Here is a 14,278-nt window from a genome sequence, read left to right on the forward strand (position 1 = left end):
AGAAGTAACCTGTAAATCAGATCCTCTCACTTATTCTCCCTCATTCAATCTCCCAACATGTAATGAAAGATCAAAAGCCTTCCACATTAAACATTACCCTAAACTTGAACATTCCCCACCCCTATGCAAGGAAGAATGCAAGCATACCTCTTAGAGCCCCACTGCTCCTTCTTGGATATACTCAGAAAAAGACAACTATTAAGAGTCCTTACACCCAATTCTATTTCAAAATCTAAACATGAATTTCAAAGGCTATGGGTATCCCCATAAACAGAATAGCATCAATACCTTCTCTTTCTTCTCTTTTGACTTCTTCCTTTCTTTGTCCCCTTCTTTGTCTTTCCTAGAACTCACTTGTTTCTCCTTGTTCTCCTTGTTCTCCTTCTTCTTCTGTTTTTTTTTCATGGGACTTTTTTCTAAACCTTCATCCTAGAAAACAAACAGGACTATGAACTTGTGCCACAAACTTCGTATTTACTCATTTAATTTCTGGAGAGGGCGGCACTACCCCCAATGGCTCATCAGTATGTTTTCCATTGGAGTTTTCTCACTCGCACAATTGTGGGTTTTTTTGGTTTTTTGCAGTACTGCGGCTTGAACTCAGGGCCTTCACCTTGGGCCACTCCAACAGCCCGTTTTTGTGATAGATTTTTGCAAGATAGGGTCTCGAGAACTACTTGCCTGGGCTGACTGCACACAACAATCCTCCTGATCTCTGCCTCCTGAGTAGCTAGGATTACAGATGTGAACCACTGGCATCCAGCAACACAATTCTTAACTCTTTAGATATAACCAGTTAGGCCTGTACAGGCAGATGGTCTTTACTTACATCACGTCGTTCAGTTTTCATAACAATCCTTTAACATAAGCATTATTAAGCTGGGAGTATAGCTCAGTGGAAGAGCACCTGCCGAGCATGTATGAGGCTCCGAATTCAAACCACAGCTCTAGTCCCTCCCCCAAAAAACCCAGCCGTTATTATTCTCATTTCACAGATAGAGAAAACAAAACCAAAGAGACTGTATACCTATCCACAGTCAGCTAGTAACTGATGAGGCTGCTAGGATCTGAATTTATGTATGCAAACTCACATGCTACTTCTTGTACCCTCTTCTGACCTTCTTGGAGCTAATCAAAGGATTACACTCTAAGAGCCAAGGAATAAAATTCCATAAAGTTAGACTCACTGAATACACACTGAGTGACTCCAGTTTACTTCTCACTTTACTCAGCAGAGGACACAAACTGGCAGGCCTGGGCCAAACCCAACCTGCAGAGCTTTGTTTGTTCCTACAATCGACTGATCTGTGTCACAGATCCCACTTTACACGAAGCATGAGCTCTCTGGTTAACTATTGCCTCCACCATACCCCCTCTCTCATTTCCAAAAATAAGATTAAGTACTCATTGCCACTTATCATTAAAACCTTCATAGCTCCCATAATCCATTTCCATTATTATGAATTTGAAATGGATGGCTTAAATGAAAAACTGTATTCCCCTGACAGATGAAGCAAAAACATACATATTCTATTTGTATTTTATTAACTCTACATGTAAACCAAGAACATCAAATGGCTTAGTATCAGCTGGCACAAAATATAGCACTAAAAAATAGTAATAATAACCTCAAATGAAATTCGGCCTCATACCTTTACTTCTCCCTCTTCTGATGGATTGTCTGATTGCCTAGGAGATGGAAACTCAAGTCCATGCTCATCTTTCAACCTGGGCACTTTGTTTTCCTTCTTTACTCTAGGCTTCCGCTTTAATTTGGCCTGGAAAGAAAAAAAAATGTACAAATCAAAATCAAGACCAAACTGAAAAAGTATCAGCCACATAATTCAAGTAAGAAAATTCAGGGAAATCAAGATTGTAACCAATTTAACCTAAAAAAATCAAAACCTAAAAGGCCCTGAGAATATATCCCACACAACTTAAAAAGTCTATATTAAGGAATTAAAGGAAAAAAACCTTTAATTACAAAGACATAAAAATAACACACTAAACAAATGAAACAAAAAGAGTTAACATATTAAAGATGCTAGTATTAACACTGAAAGCACCTAAAAACAGCTAAATCTAAAAATAATAAAAGGCTAAAATACTGTTTACCCAATCAAATTTAGCACAATAGTCTAAAACAAGGATAAATATGATCTAATCAGTCTCTCCAGAATCTTACACAAGGTACATTGCATATGCACCATATTATCTGCAGAATGATACTATGTACTTATATCATTATTCATAAAAGAATGTGTTTAAGTGACACAGCTAGTAGAGCCCTTGAGGAACAAATACACACAAAGACAGCTAGTACAGGGTACAATCTCCTAACTGTGACTTATCATCTTTCTATCCCTGAACTGAAATGACTAGTTAGAGAAACACAAGAGAAAAGGTTCAGATGTACTCAAGAGCAACGTGGTATTTTTCAGTGAGAAAGTCCGTATCTAAAATTGACTGTCAATGCCAAGTGTTTACTTTACTCCTGGGATCCACAACTACAGGCAGCCCAGACAAATACATCAATAGGCAAATCCACTGGCACTCTCAGTGTAGTAACTGGAATTATGATCTGACACTGAGGAGGCATAAATAAAAGGACAACAGTAACAGCAGTATGTCTGGACAGTGGCACGCTCTCTCCCAGACAGATTAGGATTATTTTGAGCAGTATGGGTTTGTAAGAAAGTTGCCAATAAGCATTTCCATTATTATCATTATAGAATCTCAAAAGCCGGCCGTGATGGAGAGAAGGCAATACTCTGTGGAGTGCCCAGACCGCACATCTTGTTTCCTACCTAGCTCTGCAGGGTTGGCACCTTGCCCCTAAAGAACAGCTACTGGCAGTACACTCACCTCTTCCCCACTTGTCACGGCCCCCTTCTTCTCCAAACCCTTCCTGAGCAACTTCAGCAAGTAGTCGGCTCGGGTCTGCAGCTGCTTCCCCTGAGGTTTTTTATCTGTCTCCACCGGCAGAATCTTCAACAGGAAAGGAAGAGAAGCACCCACCACCACCCATATCCCGGTTAGTGGATCAGGATAAATGGTGACAACAAAGAACTATGCACAGTCCTTTCCCTCCCCAACCACCCAAAACACAGATAAAGCCTCAGTTCCTATCTCATGTCCATGGCTCCCAGTCACTGAAAATCCCTCATGAGCCATTCTCATTTTACAAAATGGGATGGAGAAATCCAGCTCTCCCACTGGCTCCTACCTGTGCTGTTAACAGGGTAGAACAACTCAGGTAGGAGGGGCTTGTGGCTTCATCTGCTAGAGCATCCCAGCCGTCGTGGATTTCCTCCTTCCAGGAGCAGGGAATCCCTGGAGCTAGGTTAAAGCTTCGTTTTAGATTGAAAATGCTTCTTAGAGCATTGACGGAAAGCACTGAGCTATGCCAGGACATGGTCTCTTCCGTGCTAGCACAGCTGGACCTCTCGGCCAGACTGTATTTGGTCTCAGTGCTTCTGACAGGGTGCTGTCACCCTCCTAACACCCAGATGGGATGAGCATTGTTGGATGTGCCAGGAAAGCCCTGCTAGGAGCATAATGTGGAGTGACTCCTACTAAAATTTGAGTCAGTCAACTCTCCTTGCTTATCATGGCCTTGTTACTCGTAACAGATAGGATGGGAGGCTCGATTTTGTGGGAGAAGTACAAAATTCAATTTCACTACAAAAAATACCAAGGTGATACTTATTCTTTGTGTGTAGAATTAAAGTAGAATTTCAAATATACTTTTAAACAAAGGGCCAAACACTAAGACCCAGGAAGACTTTATTAATAAACTTATCTTGGTATTTGCTGTAATGAGATTTGACCTACAATAATTATCAGAATTTTAAGATTTCTCCTATAATTTCCTCAAAATTTCACCTGGCTATCATCTCTTCCTTTATTGGAAACAGTGCCACAGTCCACTATCAATGTTAACAATTCCAAGGATAAAGAAATCCTAGGAATTTCCTATTGGATTAATACCCAATTTGATTCCCCTCTCTCTCAAAACAGTTAAAGTAAGTGACAATATAGAAGTGTCACACAACAAATCTGGAAACCTCCAGCACTGCAGAGATGCTTACTTTGTCAGTCAGTCTCAGCTCGGGGTCTGTCTTAATCAACTCCCAGTTTCCATAGCCATGTTCATAAATGCCCAGAAGCAGGCGAGAATCATCCTCCACTCCCCACTCTACATCGAAGTGTGCAGCTTTCACCCGGCAGGTTAAACAGTATCTACAGGGGTTTAAAAGCAAGGATATCAGGAGAGGCCTCTCCAATACACTAGAGAAGAAACAATAAAAGCATTATCTCAGTACACAAGTGCACCTTCACATCTATGCTCCACTGTTTCTGCAATTCACAGATGGTACTCACTTTTTTTTTTCTTCAGGGTCCACAGGGATAGACTTATGCAGCATCTCAAACTCCTCTTCATGTTGGATTATGGATTTCACATTAACCTGAACTCCAGATATCTTGATTGTTGGGCCTCTCCTTTTCCCTGGTCCTTTCCCTAAAGAATAAAAATTTCATGTTACTTGAATGAAAATTTGTTGCCGTTTCAGAGAAAAAAAATGTTTATCACCAAACCCTGAGCTCTTAGTCCCTGTCTATAATCTCCAGCTTACTGTTAGTTCAAAGGCATCATTTGGGACTAGGGGTGTGGCTCAAGCAGTAGAGCACCTGCCTGCTAGGCACAGGCCCTGAGTTCAAACCCAAGTACCACAAAAAAATAAACTTTAAGAAAAAAACTTTTTTAAGATACAATCTGTAAGACAAAAATTTTTCTTTTTAAAGTAAATTTTAACCAATTCCATTTTTTGGAATCTTTAACTTTTTTATTCTTTCAGTAGTTCTGGGGTTTGAACTCAGTCAGAGCCTGTGCTTGCTAGGAAGGCACTCTACTAATTGAGTCATGCCCCCAGCCTTCTAATAGTATTTTAATCTTCCAGTTTTATACTGCTTTGTTCTAAAATTAGTAAAAGGAACAAAAGATTCTGAAGGCATGTTCATGCAAAAGTGCTCTCCTGCCAATCCCATTAGAAAGCTCCAAAAAACGAGGGTTTGAAGATGATTCATACTCACTTCATAACACTGCTTGGAGTCATGCCAACATCTAGCACATCTGAGATGATGGCTGGCATGAACAGCTTACCCTAATGAACATGTGAAATGTTTCTGGAGAAAACGTTAATTAAACAGTCCAAGTTGAAACCTATAAGGTAATGCTACTTTGAAAGGAAAGATGGTTCTCAGTAGATAATGGGCAAAACACACATCTAGAAGAGTTTAAAGAAGAGAAACACAGTACTACTCATTGCAAGAAAAATGAGATACTATTTCTCACCTACCAAGCTAACAAAAATCCAAACATTTAACAATGTATTCAGTTTGTGAGGATGTAAACACGTTCTAACTCACACTGCTGGTGGAGTTAGAAACTGCACCAGACTTACACAGGAAAATTTGGCAATGCCACAGCAAGGTACACAGACATTCCTACAGGGTCCTCCAGTTCTACTTCTGGAATTCTACCCTAAAGATGTGCTAGCAGACATATAAAACAGTATATTCATTAGACCACATTTATTCTTAGTTACTTTATTTATAATGGCAAAAACTGAAGACAACACAAATATTCAGTATTTGAGAACAAAAATATGACCTGACATCCACCTACATGGTAGGACACTAGGCAACTGTAAATGAAAGGAAGACCATCTCTATATAATCTGAGAGCAGAGAGTCTCAGATGCATGCTCTAAGATAAAAAGATGAGCAAGTGCAGAACAGAACATGTACTGTGTTCTCTCCTGTGGTAAGAGCAGAAATACACAAATGTACAATACGCTCATATTTTTAAAAAACAAAAAATTAAATAATTAACTCAAAACTATTAAGAATATTGTCCTGAGGAGGAAGAGAATGGATGGAAATGGGTTGAAAGCAAGAGTCTCTAAGTGCATCTTGTTTTATGGTTTTGATTTTAGTTCATCTACATGTAAATATTTTATAGGATTAAATAACCCAAAGGTGGGCTGGACATCACTCTGAGTAGTAGAGTACCAGCTTTGCAAGTGAGAAGCCCTGGATTCAAACCCCAGTTCCATTAAAAAAAAAAAAAAAAAAAAAAAAAACTTAAGTTAAATCAAAATGACACATGTGAGCCCTAAAAATTAAAAATAAATGAAAATCAAAGAAGTCTATGAAGGAATGGGGGGGGGGGGCGTGCGCCTCAAGCACTTGCCTAGCAAGCGAGAGGTTCTATAAAATAAGTTTAAAAAAAAAAGCCTATGAATTAAGTTGGTGGCATAACCACACAAACAAAAGAACAACTTCTAACAACTTTAAAATACAGTACTTTGACTACCTGTTGTTGGTGGGATGTGGTCTAACAACAAAATGACATGCAAAGAAATCAAATTTTGCATTTAAGAGTCTACTTGTTAACAATAAGACTGGTATTGATATTTATAAATGTGTTTATCATATAGAAAAAGTAAAATATATAATTATGCTAATATTTTCTAGAACAATATCATTAATTTTACCATGGAAATGTCAGCCTGGGCTCAAAACAGACTAAACAGCAGTTCACAGGAAACACAATGCCAAGTGGAGACAATCAGTCAAATCCACAAGTGAACACATACAGAAAAGGAAGGGGTGGAGTGCTATAAGGAAGTATCTCCAAAATGTACTATGAGATGGGACAACGGACAGAACAGTGAGGATGCTGCACCACCTTTGCGTTTAAAAGGGAAAGGCATTATCTGTTCTTTTCAAAAACACATGTATTTTTAAATTTCTCAAAATATAAGAACAGCAGGGATACATGTTTTTCATTTTGGAAGCATGCAAATGTATTATTTATTGAAAACAATTACAAAGAAAAAGCATTATAAATGTGAGTTACTTGAAAACAATTACAAAGAAAAAGCATTATAAATGTGAGTTACTTTTCGGTATATTGTGAACACTGTAAAAGCACATGTTCAGGTTACTGTATAAACCACTCAGGTTATCTTTCTTTCACACACAAAAAAAGAAAATACATCTTCAAAAAGGTTTTACCACATCTAAAATATTTTCAAATTCTATTAATTTTTTTAAATCCTTAAAAAAAAAAGTACGAAGCACAAATATTCATTTCTTTACTTAATGATACTAGCTAACAATGCAAGCCAGACACTACGCTAAGCAATCCACAAGTGCTAAGCAAGCCACAAGTTAGGAATTATTATCACATCAAATCAATCACCCAAACCCCCTAATTATTACTCCATTTTGCAACTGAGATAGTTGAGGGCATATAGCTTGCCCAAGGTGCTATAACTAAAAAAAAATGAAGAATCAAAATTCCAGGTAACTGGCTACTTCCAGTTACCTGAACCTTAGCTGGACAAAGCCTCCAAAGGGTGGGCTTACCTAGTGCAATTAACAAAAAAGAACGGGGAGTGGCACAAATAAACACTGGCCCAGAGCCCCAGCACGAAGACTCCTCTCTCTTCACAAGCCTGGCTTTTACAGCTCTCACAAGATCAGGCAAAAACACTTTGAGGTCTAAGAAAAAACAGAGTGCAAGTCCAATCCACTCCCCACAAATTCTAGTGCCATGAAAATCTCAATGTAGCCCAAATGTGTATAATACTCATCTAACGTTTTATTTATTCCAACTACTTCCCTAAATCCTTTACATCTCCACAGCTTAACAACATGTATATGAGTAGCCAAATAATTAATGGTGTCCATGGTCTCTTAACCATCGCTGGAGCTGAAATATCCACTCAGCTTTGTCTCTCAAATTTTTATATTATTCTAACAAATCTAAACTTATCATAGCATCATAAAAGAAACCATTTCATCTTGTTCATCACTCTACACATTCTGCAAATCAATTTCATTTGTGAGTTCATCTATTCATGAATAAAAAGGCAACTCAGAACATCCACCTCAGAGCATCAGGCCCACATGACTTCTAAGTATGTGTGAAAATAGCCATCAGCAACAGAAACCCATCCAAAGCGAGAATCCCTGAAGTGGACTTGTTCACTTACCCTCGCTGGCATTTTCTTTCAGCTGTTCCTCATACTCCTGCATTGCTGATACACAGCTATTGTGAATCAGTTCCCCCAGGCGCTTCAGGTCAGCCACAGATTTGTCTACTAATTCAGCATCACGGGCTATGCACTCCAGCCTGAGGAAGGACAAATACGGAGACATTGTGCCCACTATTCTAAATGTCACATGAGATACCACTAGGTCTTATATAAGGTTGCTCCTGCAAAGATACTTTCTCTACCCATCTTTGGGGTAATTCTAAGGCTTCCACAAAGGTTCTTCAACACTTGAAGGGTTCTTTGTTAGTTAACACACTCACCTTCTATCGTAAACAACTGTGCCTTGGCACATTCCAGAAAACAAAATAATTCTACAAATCGGGGAAGAGAGGGTTCAACTCTTTCTACTAAACAAGTGGCTGGCCGCGACTGTGAGTGGCGAAGAGCCTAAAGATGGTCTGCAACAGCTTTGGCCATCTGCACTCACTTCCCATCTTTCCTGTTCTACTTTCCTTCATTTCATGATCACTTCCACAATGTGTTCAGTTCATCCCAAGTGATCTGGGGCATGTCCCAGCCAGGCACCGGTGACTCCTGCCTGTAATACTGGCTACTTGGAAGGCTGAGATCAGGATGGTCACAGTTCATAAGACCCCATCTCTAAACTAACCAAGGCAAAATGAAATGGAGGTGTGGGGCTCAAGCAGTAGAGTACCTGCTTTGCAAGTGCAAAAAGACCAGAATTCAAACCCCAGTCTCACCAAATGAAAAAGTTTCAACCCAATTTTCTCCATCCTGATGGTTTTTATAATAACTAGCTCAAAGGCAGCATTCCACCTTGGGGTGGACAGTCAAGCCCCAGAAAGATGCACATATATGACTTTCACAGTTTCGCTACTTCCTCTCCAAATGGAAAGGACAAAAGAAAAATGCCTTGGTATTTTCATCAGCCTCAAAGAAAGGAAATCTGTCATTTCCTTTAAATCAGTGTTATTTATTTATAGCACGTACTGCTGATTTTATGTAAAATAACTGAATTACACATGAAATAAAAGTCTCCTGTTAAAATACAACCTCTGAATACATTTTATTGTTTGAATGCTTATAGGATAGTAACAATTAACCCTTTTGGAAGTTACTGTGGTGACATGATATGACTTTACGTTTAATCCTCACAACATCATGTTGCTTAGAAGATTATAAAAACGCGAAGAACAATTTTTTCCTTCAACACTACTAAATCTCAGAAATAGAATGCAAATACCAACTTCCTATCTTTTCAAGTGGGTTATCTGAACCCTTCTGCTAGAAACTATACATACTTTTGAATACACTTGCTTCATCTCAATCACTAATGTAAAATCTCTAAATGGATACTTTGGTCTCTATCATCTCTGTCACCCTTCCAAAATGGGACATGCATCCAACATATCACTGTTTGTAAAAGAATGTTTCTAGATTAAAAAAAAAAATTCTCATTATAATTTTAAATGGAAAATATCATCAAAAGAGAACCTGCTATATAATAAAACTGAAAAAAAGTAGAAGGGAATTATTACCAAGCTTACCGTTCAAGAGGGAGACCAAACTTCTTATAAGCCTTGATGAACCTAAGAATATGAGAAATATAGCACATTAACAACAAGAGGTGGGCTGGGGGCATAGGTCAAGTGGTAAGTGTGCTTACCTAACAAATACAAGGCCTCAAACTCCAGTACTGCCAAATAAATAAAACCCAGAAATGTCAGCATATCCTGTGATAAAATACGAGTCACACAAATTGTCAAAATTGGCTGTGTCCAATAACTGCAACCACCACCAAGGAATAAATGTTGAATATGTTTGAACCTAGCCAACTTAACATGAGTACTGAAGATGTATTCAAATTACAGACCAACTTTATTCTCAATGACTGATCCTGAGACTACTTACAACTCTAATACAGAGGCAGACGTGATAGTGCACACCTGTAATCCTAGCACTGGGAGGTAGAGGCAGAAGACTGGCAGTTGTGGCCAGACTGGGCTACACAGTGATACCTTGTCTCAAAATCAAAACAAACATTAGGTAGGTAGATAGATAGACAGCCAGACAAACTGTCAGACAGACAGACAGGTAGGAAGGTAGGTAGATAGATAGGTAGACAGACAGACAAGTAGGTAGGTAGGAAGACAGACAGACAGATGTACAGATAGTAGAAAGTTGTGGGTTTCAACATCCTTTTTCAGAAGGTTCAGTTTAGGGAGATGATTTAATCATCATAATTCTACTGTGATAAAACTCCAGTATCATTTGTTGGCTGAGTCAGTCCACTTTACTTTCGATTCTAAACTGCAGTATTTTCCATTGTTTACTGGCCAATGATACAACTTTAAGATTTCTAGGACAATCTCAAATATCTTTTGAAATTAGGCAGAGTAAAATAAATATATGACTTAAAACTTCTTAGGCAAAATTATTTTGAAAACTGGTGACTCCTACCCAACCTTGTCTCCAGCCAAAAATCCCATCTATCTTTCCAGTCTCTACCTTCAGCCAGCACTATACGATCCAGTTTATCACTCTTTCTCTATCCGCACATGCTAAGCCCTGACACTTTCACTAAAAAGGAAGATGTCATAAAATATCAAGGGCATCACTGTGATAAACCAAATTACTGTGACAATCTGGTTATGTAACAGTGTACAGAAAGACAGGAAGGAAAAAACAGAAGTAAGAGATGCAGCAACTGAAGACCACAGGACTGAATATGGTAACAGCCACAATTAATGCCAAAGGAAGAACATAAATGTAATGATAAGAGTGTATTAAATGTGAAGGTGACCTTGAGGATTATCCTCAGCTCTACATTTCTCCTTAATATACACTGAAAATTTATATCTGAAATAACATGCTTTGAGATTTACTTAAGGACTTTCAAAACCTGTTTCTTCATAAAAGCAACAGTACTCTAGCAAAAACTGCCAAACTCAACTTTATCAACACTGGAAATTAAGCAAAAACTTGCAGCCATCTAGGAGGCATCTGATCAAGAACATGGGTGTCTCAAGGAACAGCAAGCTCTCTACATTGTAACTTACACTACTCCCAGCTCCTTCCTCCTACAACCACAGTCTTGAAAAATACCTTTGCAACAACAGTAGCTGTGCCAACTTGTAGCATGGCAGACACTGGAGGAGAACAGGTTTGGTGGGAGGTGGTCAAAAATCCTATATCCAGAAAACAGTACTATATGAACTGACTGAACACCCTGAGAAGTTCCATTCTCAGACTTATCCTACATGACCTGATGCAGAGGTCTGGGGACAGCCCTGTCCAAAGACAATTGGCCAAAAACGAAGAGATGCAAGTGTAACATCAGAGTAGCCTAGGCAACATTACTAGCTGGTAACAAATCATCTATCAGAGACTGAAAAGAAAGAACTGGGGGGAAGATGTCTAGAGGGTACTCTGAAAAGCTCTGACACAGTCCTAAGAATTTGCAATCTACATGCATGCAAAGGGAAGATCTGAGAGGGCCGTGGTTTCTCAATTGTAGCTGATTTTGAGCATCTGTATATTGCAGGAAGTAAAGGTGAGCCAGAGTTGTGAACTGCCTCCCAGACCACTGACATATGCCCTGAGATACACACCTAGATCTAAAAGAATACAGAAGTGTGTCACTAGGAAAGTCAAGAAACAAGCAAACAGTAACAAGAATAAATACTGACCACTGGTAGGAATGTGATTTCCACATTATATTACTTAAAATGTCCAATTTTCAGTCAAAAACGTTGTAAGACATGTGTGTCTTATAAACAGGATGGTGCACACACAGGGAAAAAAAAAAAAGCCATCAAGAGAACTCTACCCGAAGTCCCAAACTGAGAGTTAAAAAAAAAAACAAAGACATTAATTTACTATTATAAACATGTACAAGACCCACTAAAGCAATGTGAACCTGAAGAATTAAAAAGAGAGGATCAAAGATATGTATCACCAAATAGAGAGTATCAACAGAAATAGAAATGAGAGTGAGGAGGAGGAAGCTAAGTGGTAGAGCACTTGCCTAGCATATGTGAAGCCCTGGATTTCACAGAAAGATGGAGGGAGGGAAAGAAAGAGAAAAAATTAGAAAACAAAAGAAATAGAAACAGAAATTGTAGAGTTGAAAAGTACAACAACTAAGATGCAGAAAATGTCATCAGCAAAGCTGAACAGCGTAAGAATCAAATGAGATGATCCAATGTGACAAACAGAAAAAGAAAAATAGTACAGGAAAAAAGATAATTAACATGACATTGTAAAATGTATAATTTGTCAGAAGAAGGTATTAATGGAGAAATAAAGGAACAAAAAAGACACATTAGAGAAAAAACAAATAGCAAAGATGCAAATCCTATCTAATCAGTAACAGCACTGAATGTAAATAAATTAGATTCTGATCAAAAAGAAGAGACTGGCAGAAAAGACTTTTGGAAAAACTAAGGCTAAGGCTGAGGCTGGCAGAGTGACTCAAGTGGTAGACTGCCTGCCTAGCAAGTATGAAACCCTGAGTTCAACCCCAAGAGCACAAAATAAATAAATAAATAAATAAGAGGGGGACAAAAAAAACTGAGCCAGGCATAGTGGTCACACCTGTACTCTCAGCTATTCCAGAGGCAGAGATTAGAAGAACTGCAGTTCGAGATGTGTGTGGGCATTAAATCAATGACATACCACTTCAACAAATAATCCAGGCATGGCGATATGCATCTACAATCCTAGTTATGGCAGGAAGTAGATAGGAAGCTAGCCATTGACAAAAGAAAAAAGACCCTAACTGAAAAACAACCAAGGCAAAAAAAGAGCCAGGAGCATGGCTCAAGTCATGGAGCACCTGCTTGCCAAGTGTGAGACCCTCAGTTCAAACTCCAATGCCACCAAAAAAAAAAAAAAAAAAAAGACATACAACTATATGCTGCCTACAAGAGACAGAATTCGTTTCAAACACAGGTAGGTTAAGATTAAAAAGTGATACCCTTTTTTTATTCCAAATACCCAAAAAGAGAGCTGGAGTGCCTATACCAATTTCAGACTAAAAACACAATGCAACATTCTGTGTCTTTTGGGTAGATGTTAATGTCAGGAATCTCATCTGCCTGAGGCTTAAGGCAAGCCTTGCAAACAAGTGCAGTTGGGGTCCAATGCCCACCAACCTTCGGATCTCCGCATCGGTAAATCCCTCCACAAGGTCTTTCTGGACACTTCGGGGGCGCCCTCTGCGCTTGGGCTTCTTGTCATCATCTGAGTCATCAGTCTCACTTTCAGAAGCAGAAGATCGCTGGGCCTGCCTCTTAGACTCGGTGTCAGAATCACTATCATTTGCCTGAGCCTGGAAAATAAGAAGCAAAGACACACTACAGCAAGCATCAGGTCCATGCAACGACAGGACTGAAGAACATCCATCTTGATCCTCTAGTACTCAGACAAGTCAATTTTCTTTAACAAGGAGGCAGATGTAAAATATGAGAGAAAACTTGCTTGATACTTAACGTTTCAGAGATTTTGCAATATAACAATAAAGGGAAATGGATTAAAAACATTTGAACACGGGAATGGTGGAGTGGCTGAAACATAAGAAGTACCTGCCAAGTAAGCAAGAGGCCCTGAGTACCAACCCCAATCCTGACAAAATATATTTATATAGATTTGGACACTTTTATAACATCTAATATAAACATCATCTAATATAAAACAGGCTCATGTTTAATTACTCAGGCATATAACTACTTATCTTTACCGTTGTTTTCTCCCTTGTGAAATGGGGATGAAAAGTACAATAGTCCTATGACATAGGAAAGGGATTTTACAAGGAGTGAAATGCATTTAGAATTGTGCCTGACATAGAAAGTGCTCATTGAACAGCAGTATTACTACCTGATACTGACTTACTATAATGAGGATTCACTGTAATTTGCTGTAATCCTGACTTACCTAATACTGATTTACTGCAATGGTGAACAAATTTAAGTCTACTATCTCCAACAAAATGAGCAATTAAACTTGTTTTCCCGATTTCAGTGTTGTTGTTAAAAATTGTATTAAAATGGTGCCCATCAAACCAACTAAAATGAGGACAGAAAAAAACCAAATTAGTAGAATCAGGAATGCTAAAGGGGAGATAACAACAAACACCATGGAAGTCCAGGAAATCATCAGAGACTACTTTGAGAACCTATATTCAAATA

General features: G+C 38.6%; 1 protein-coding gene across 4 annotated transcripts in view; it reads right to left on the reverse strand.

The window, feature by feature from the left end:
* Window positions 1–14,278, reverse strand: part of Chd2 (chromodomain helicase DNA binding protein 2) — a 122,001-nt gene that overhangs the window by 25,190 nt on the left and 82,533 nt on the right. For all 4 annotated transcript variants that reach the window (XR_012443857.1, XM_074061626.1, XM_074061625.1 and 1 more), the window contains 8 exons: window positions 13,247–13,422; window positions 9,638–9,679; window positions 8,067–8,206; window positions 4,384–4,522; window positions 4,092–4,242; window positions 2,866–2,988; window positions 1,653–1,778; window positions 289–429 (listed from right to left, as the gene is read on the reverse strand). Coding sequence is in view for 3 of the 4 variants with exons in the window: in XM_074061626.1 (XP_073917727.1) it covers window positions 289–429; window positions 1,653–1,778; window positions 2,866–2,988; window positions 4,092–4,242; window positions 4,384–4,522; window positions 8,067–8,206; window positions 9,638–9,679; window positions 13,247–13,422 (1,038 nt within the window). In the remaining variant the exon portion in view is untranslated. The remainder of the gene's footprint in view (window positions 1–288; window positions 430–1,652; window positions 1,779–2,865; window positions 2,989–4,091; window positions 4,243–4,383; window positions 4,523–8,066; window positions 8,207–9,637; window positions 9,680–13,246; window positions 13,423–14,278) is intronic.

This window comes from Castor canadensis, chromosome 19 (assembly GCF_047511655.1).
Source record: "Castor canadensis chromosome 19, mCasCan1.hap1v2, whole genome shotgun sequence".
NCBI lineage: Eukaryota > Metazoa > Chordata > Mammalia > Rodentia > Castoridae > Castor > Castor canadensis.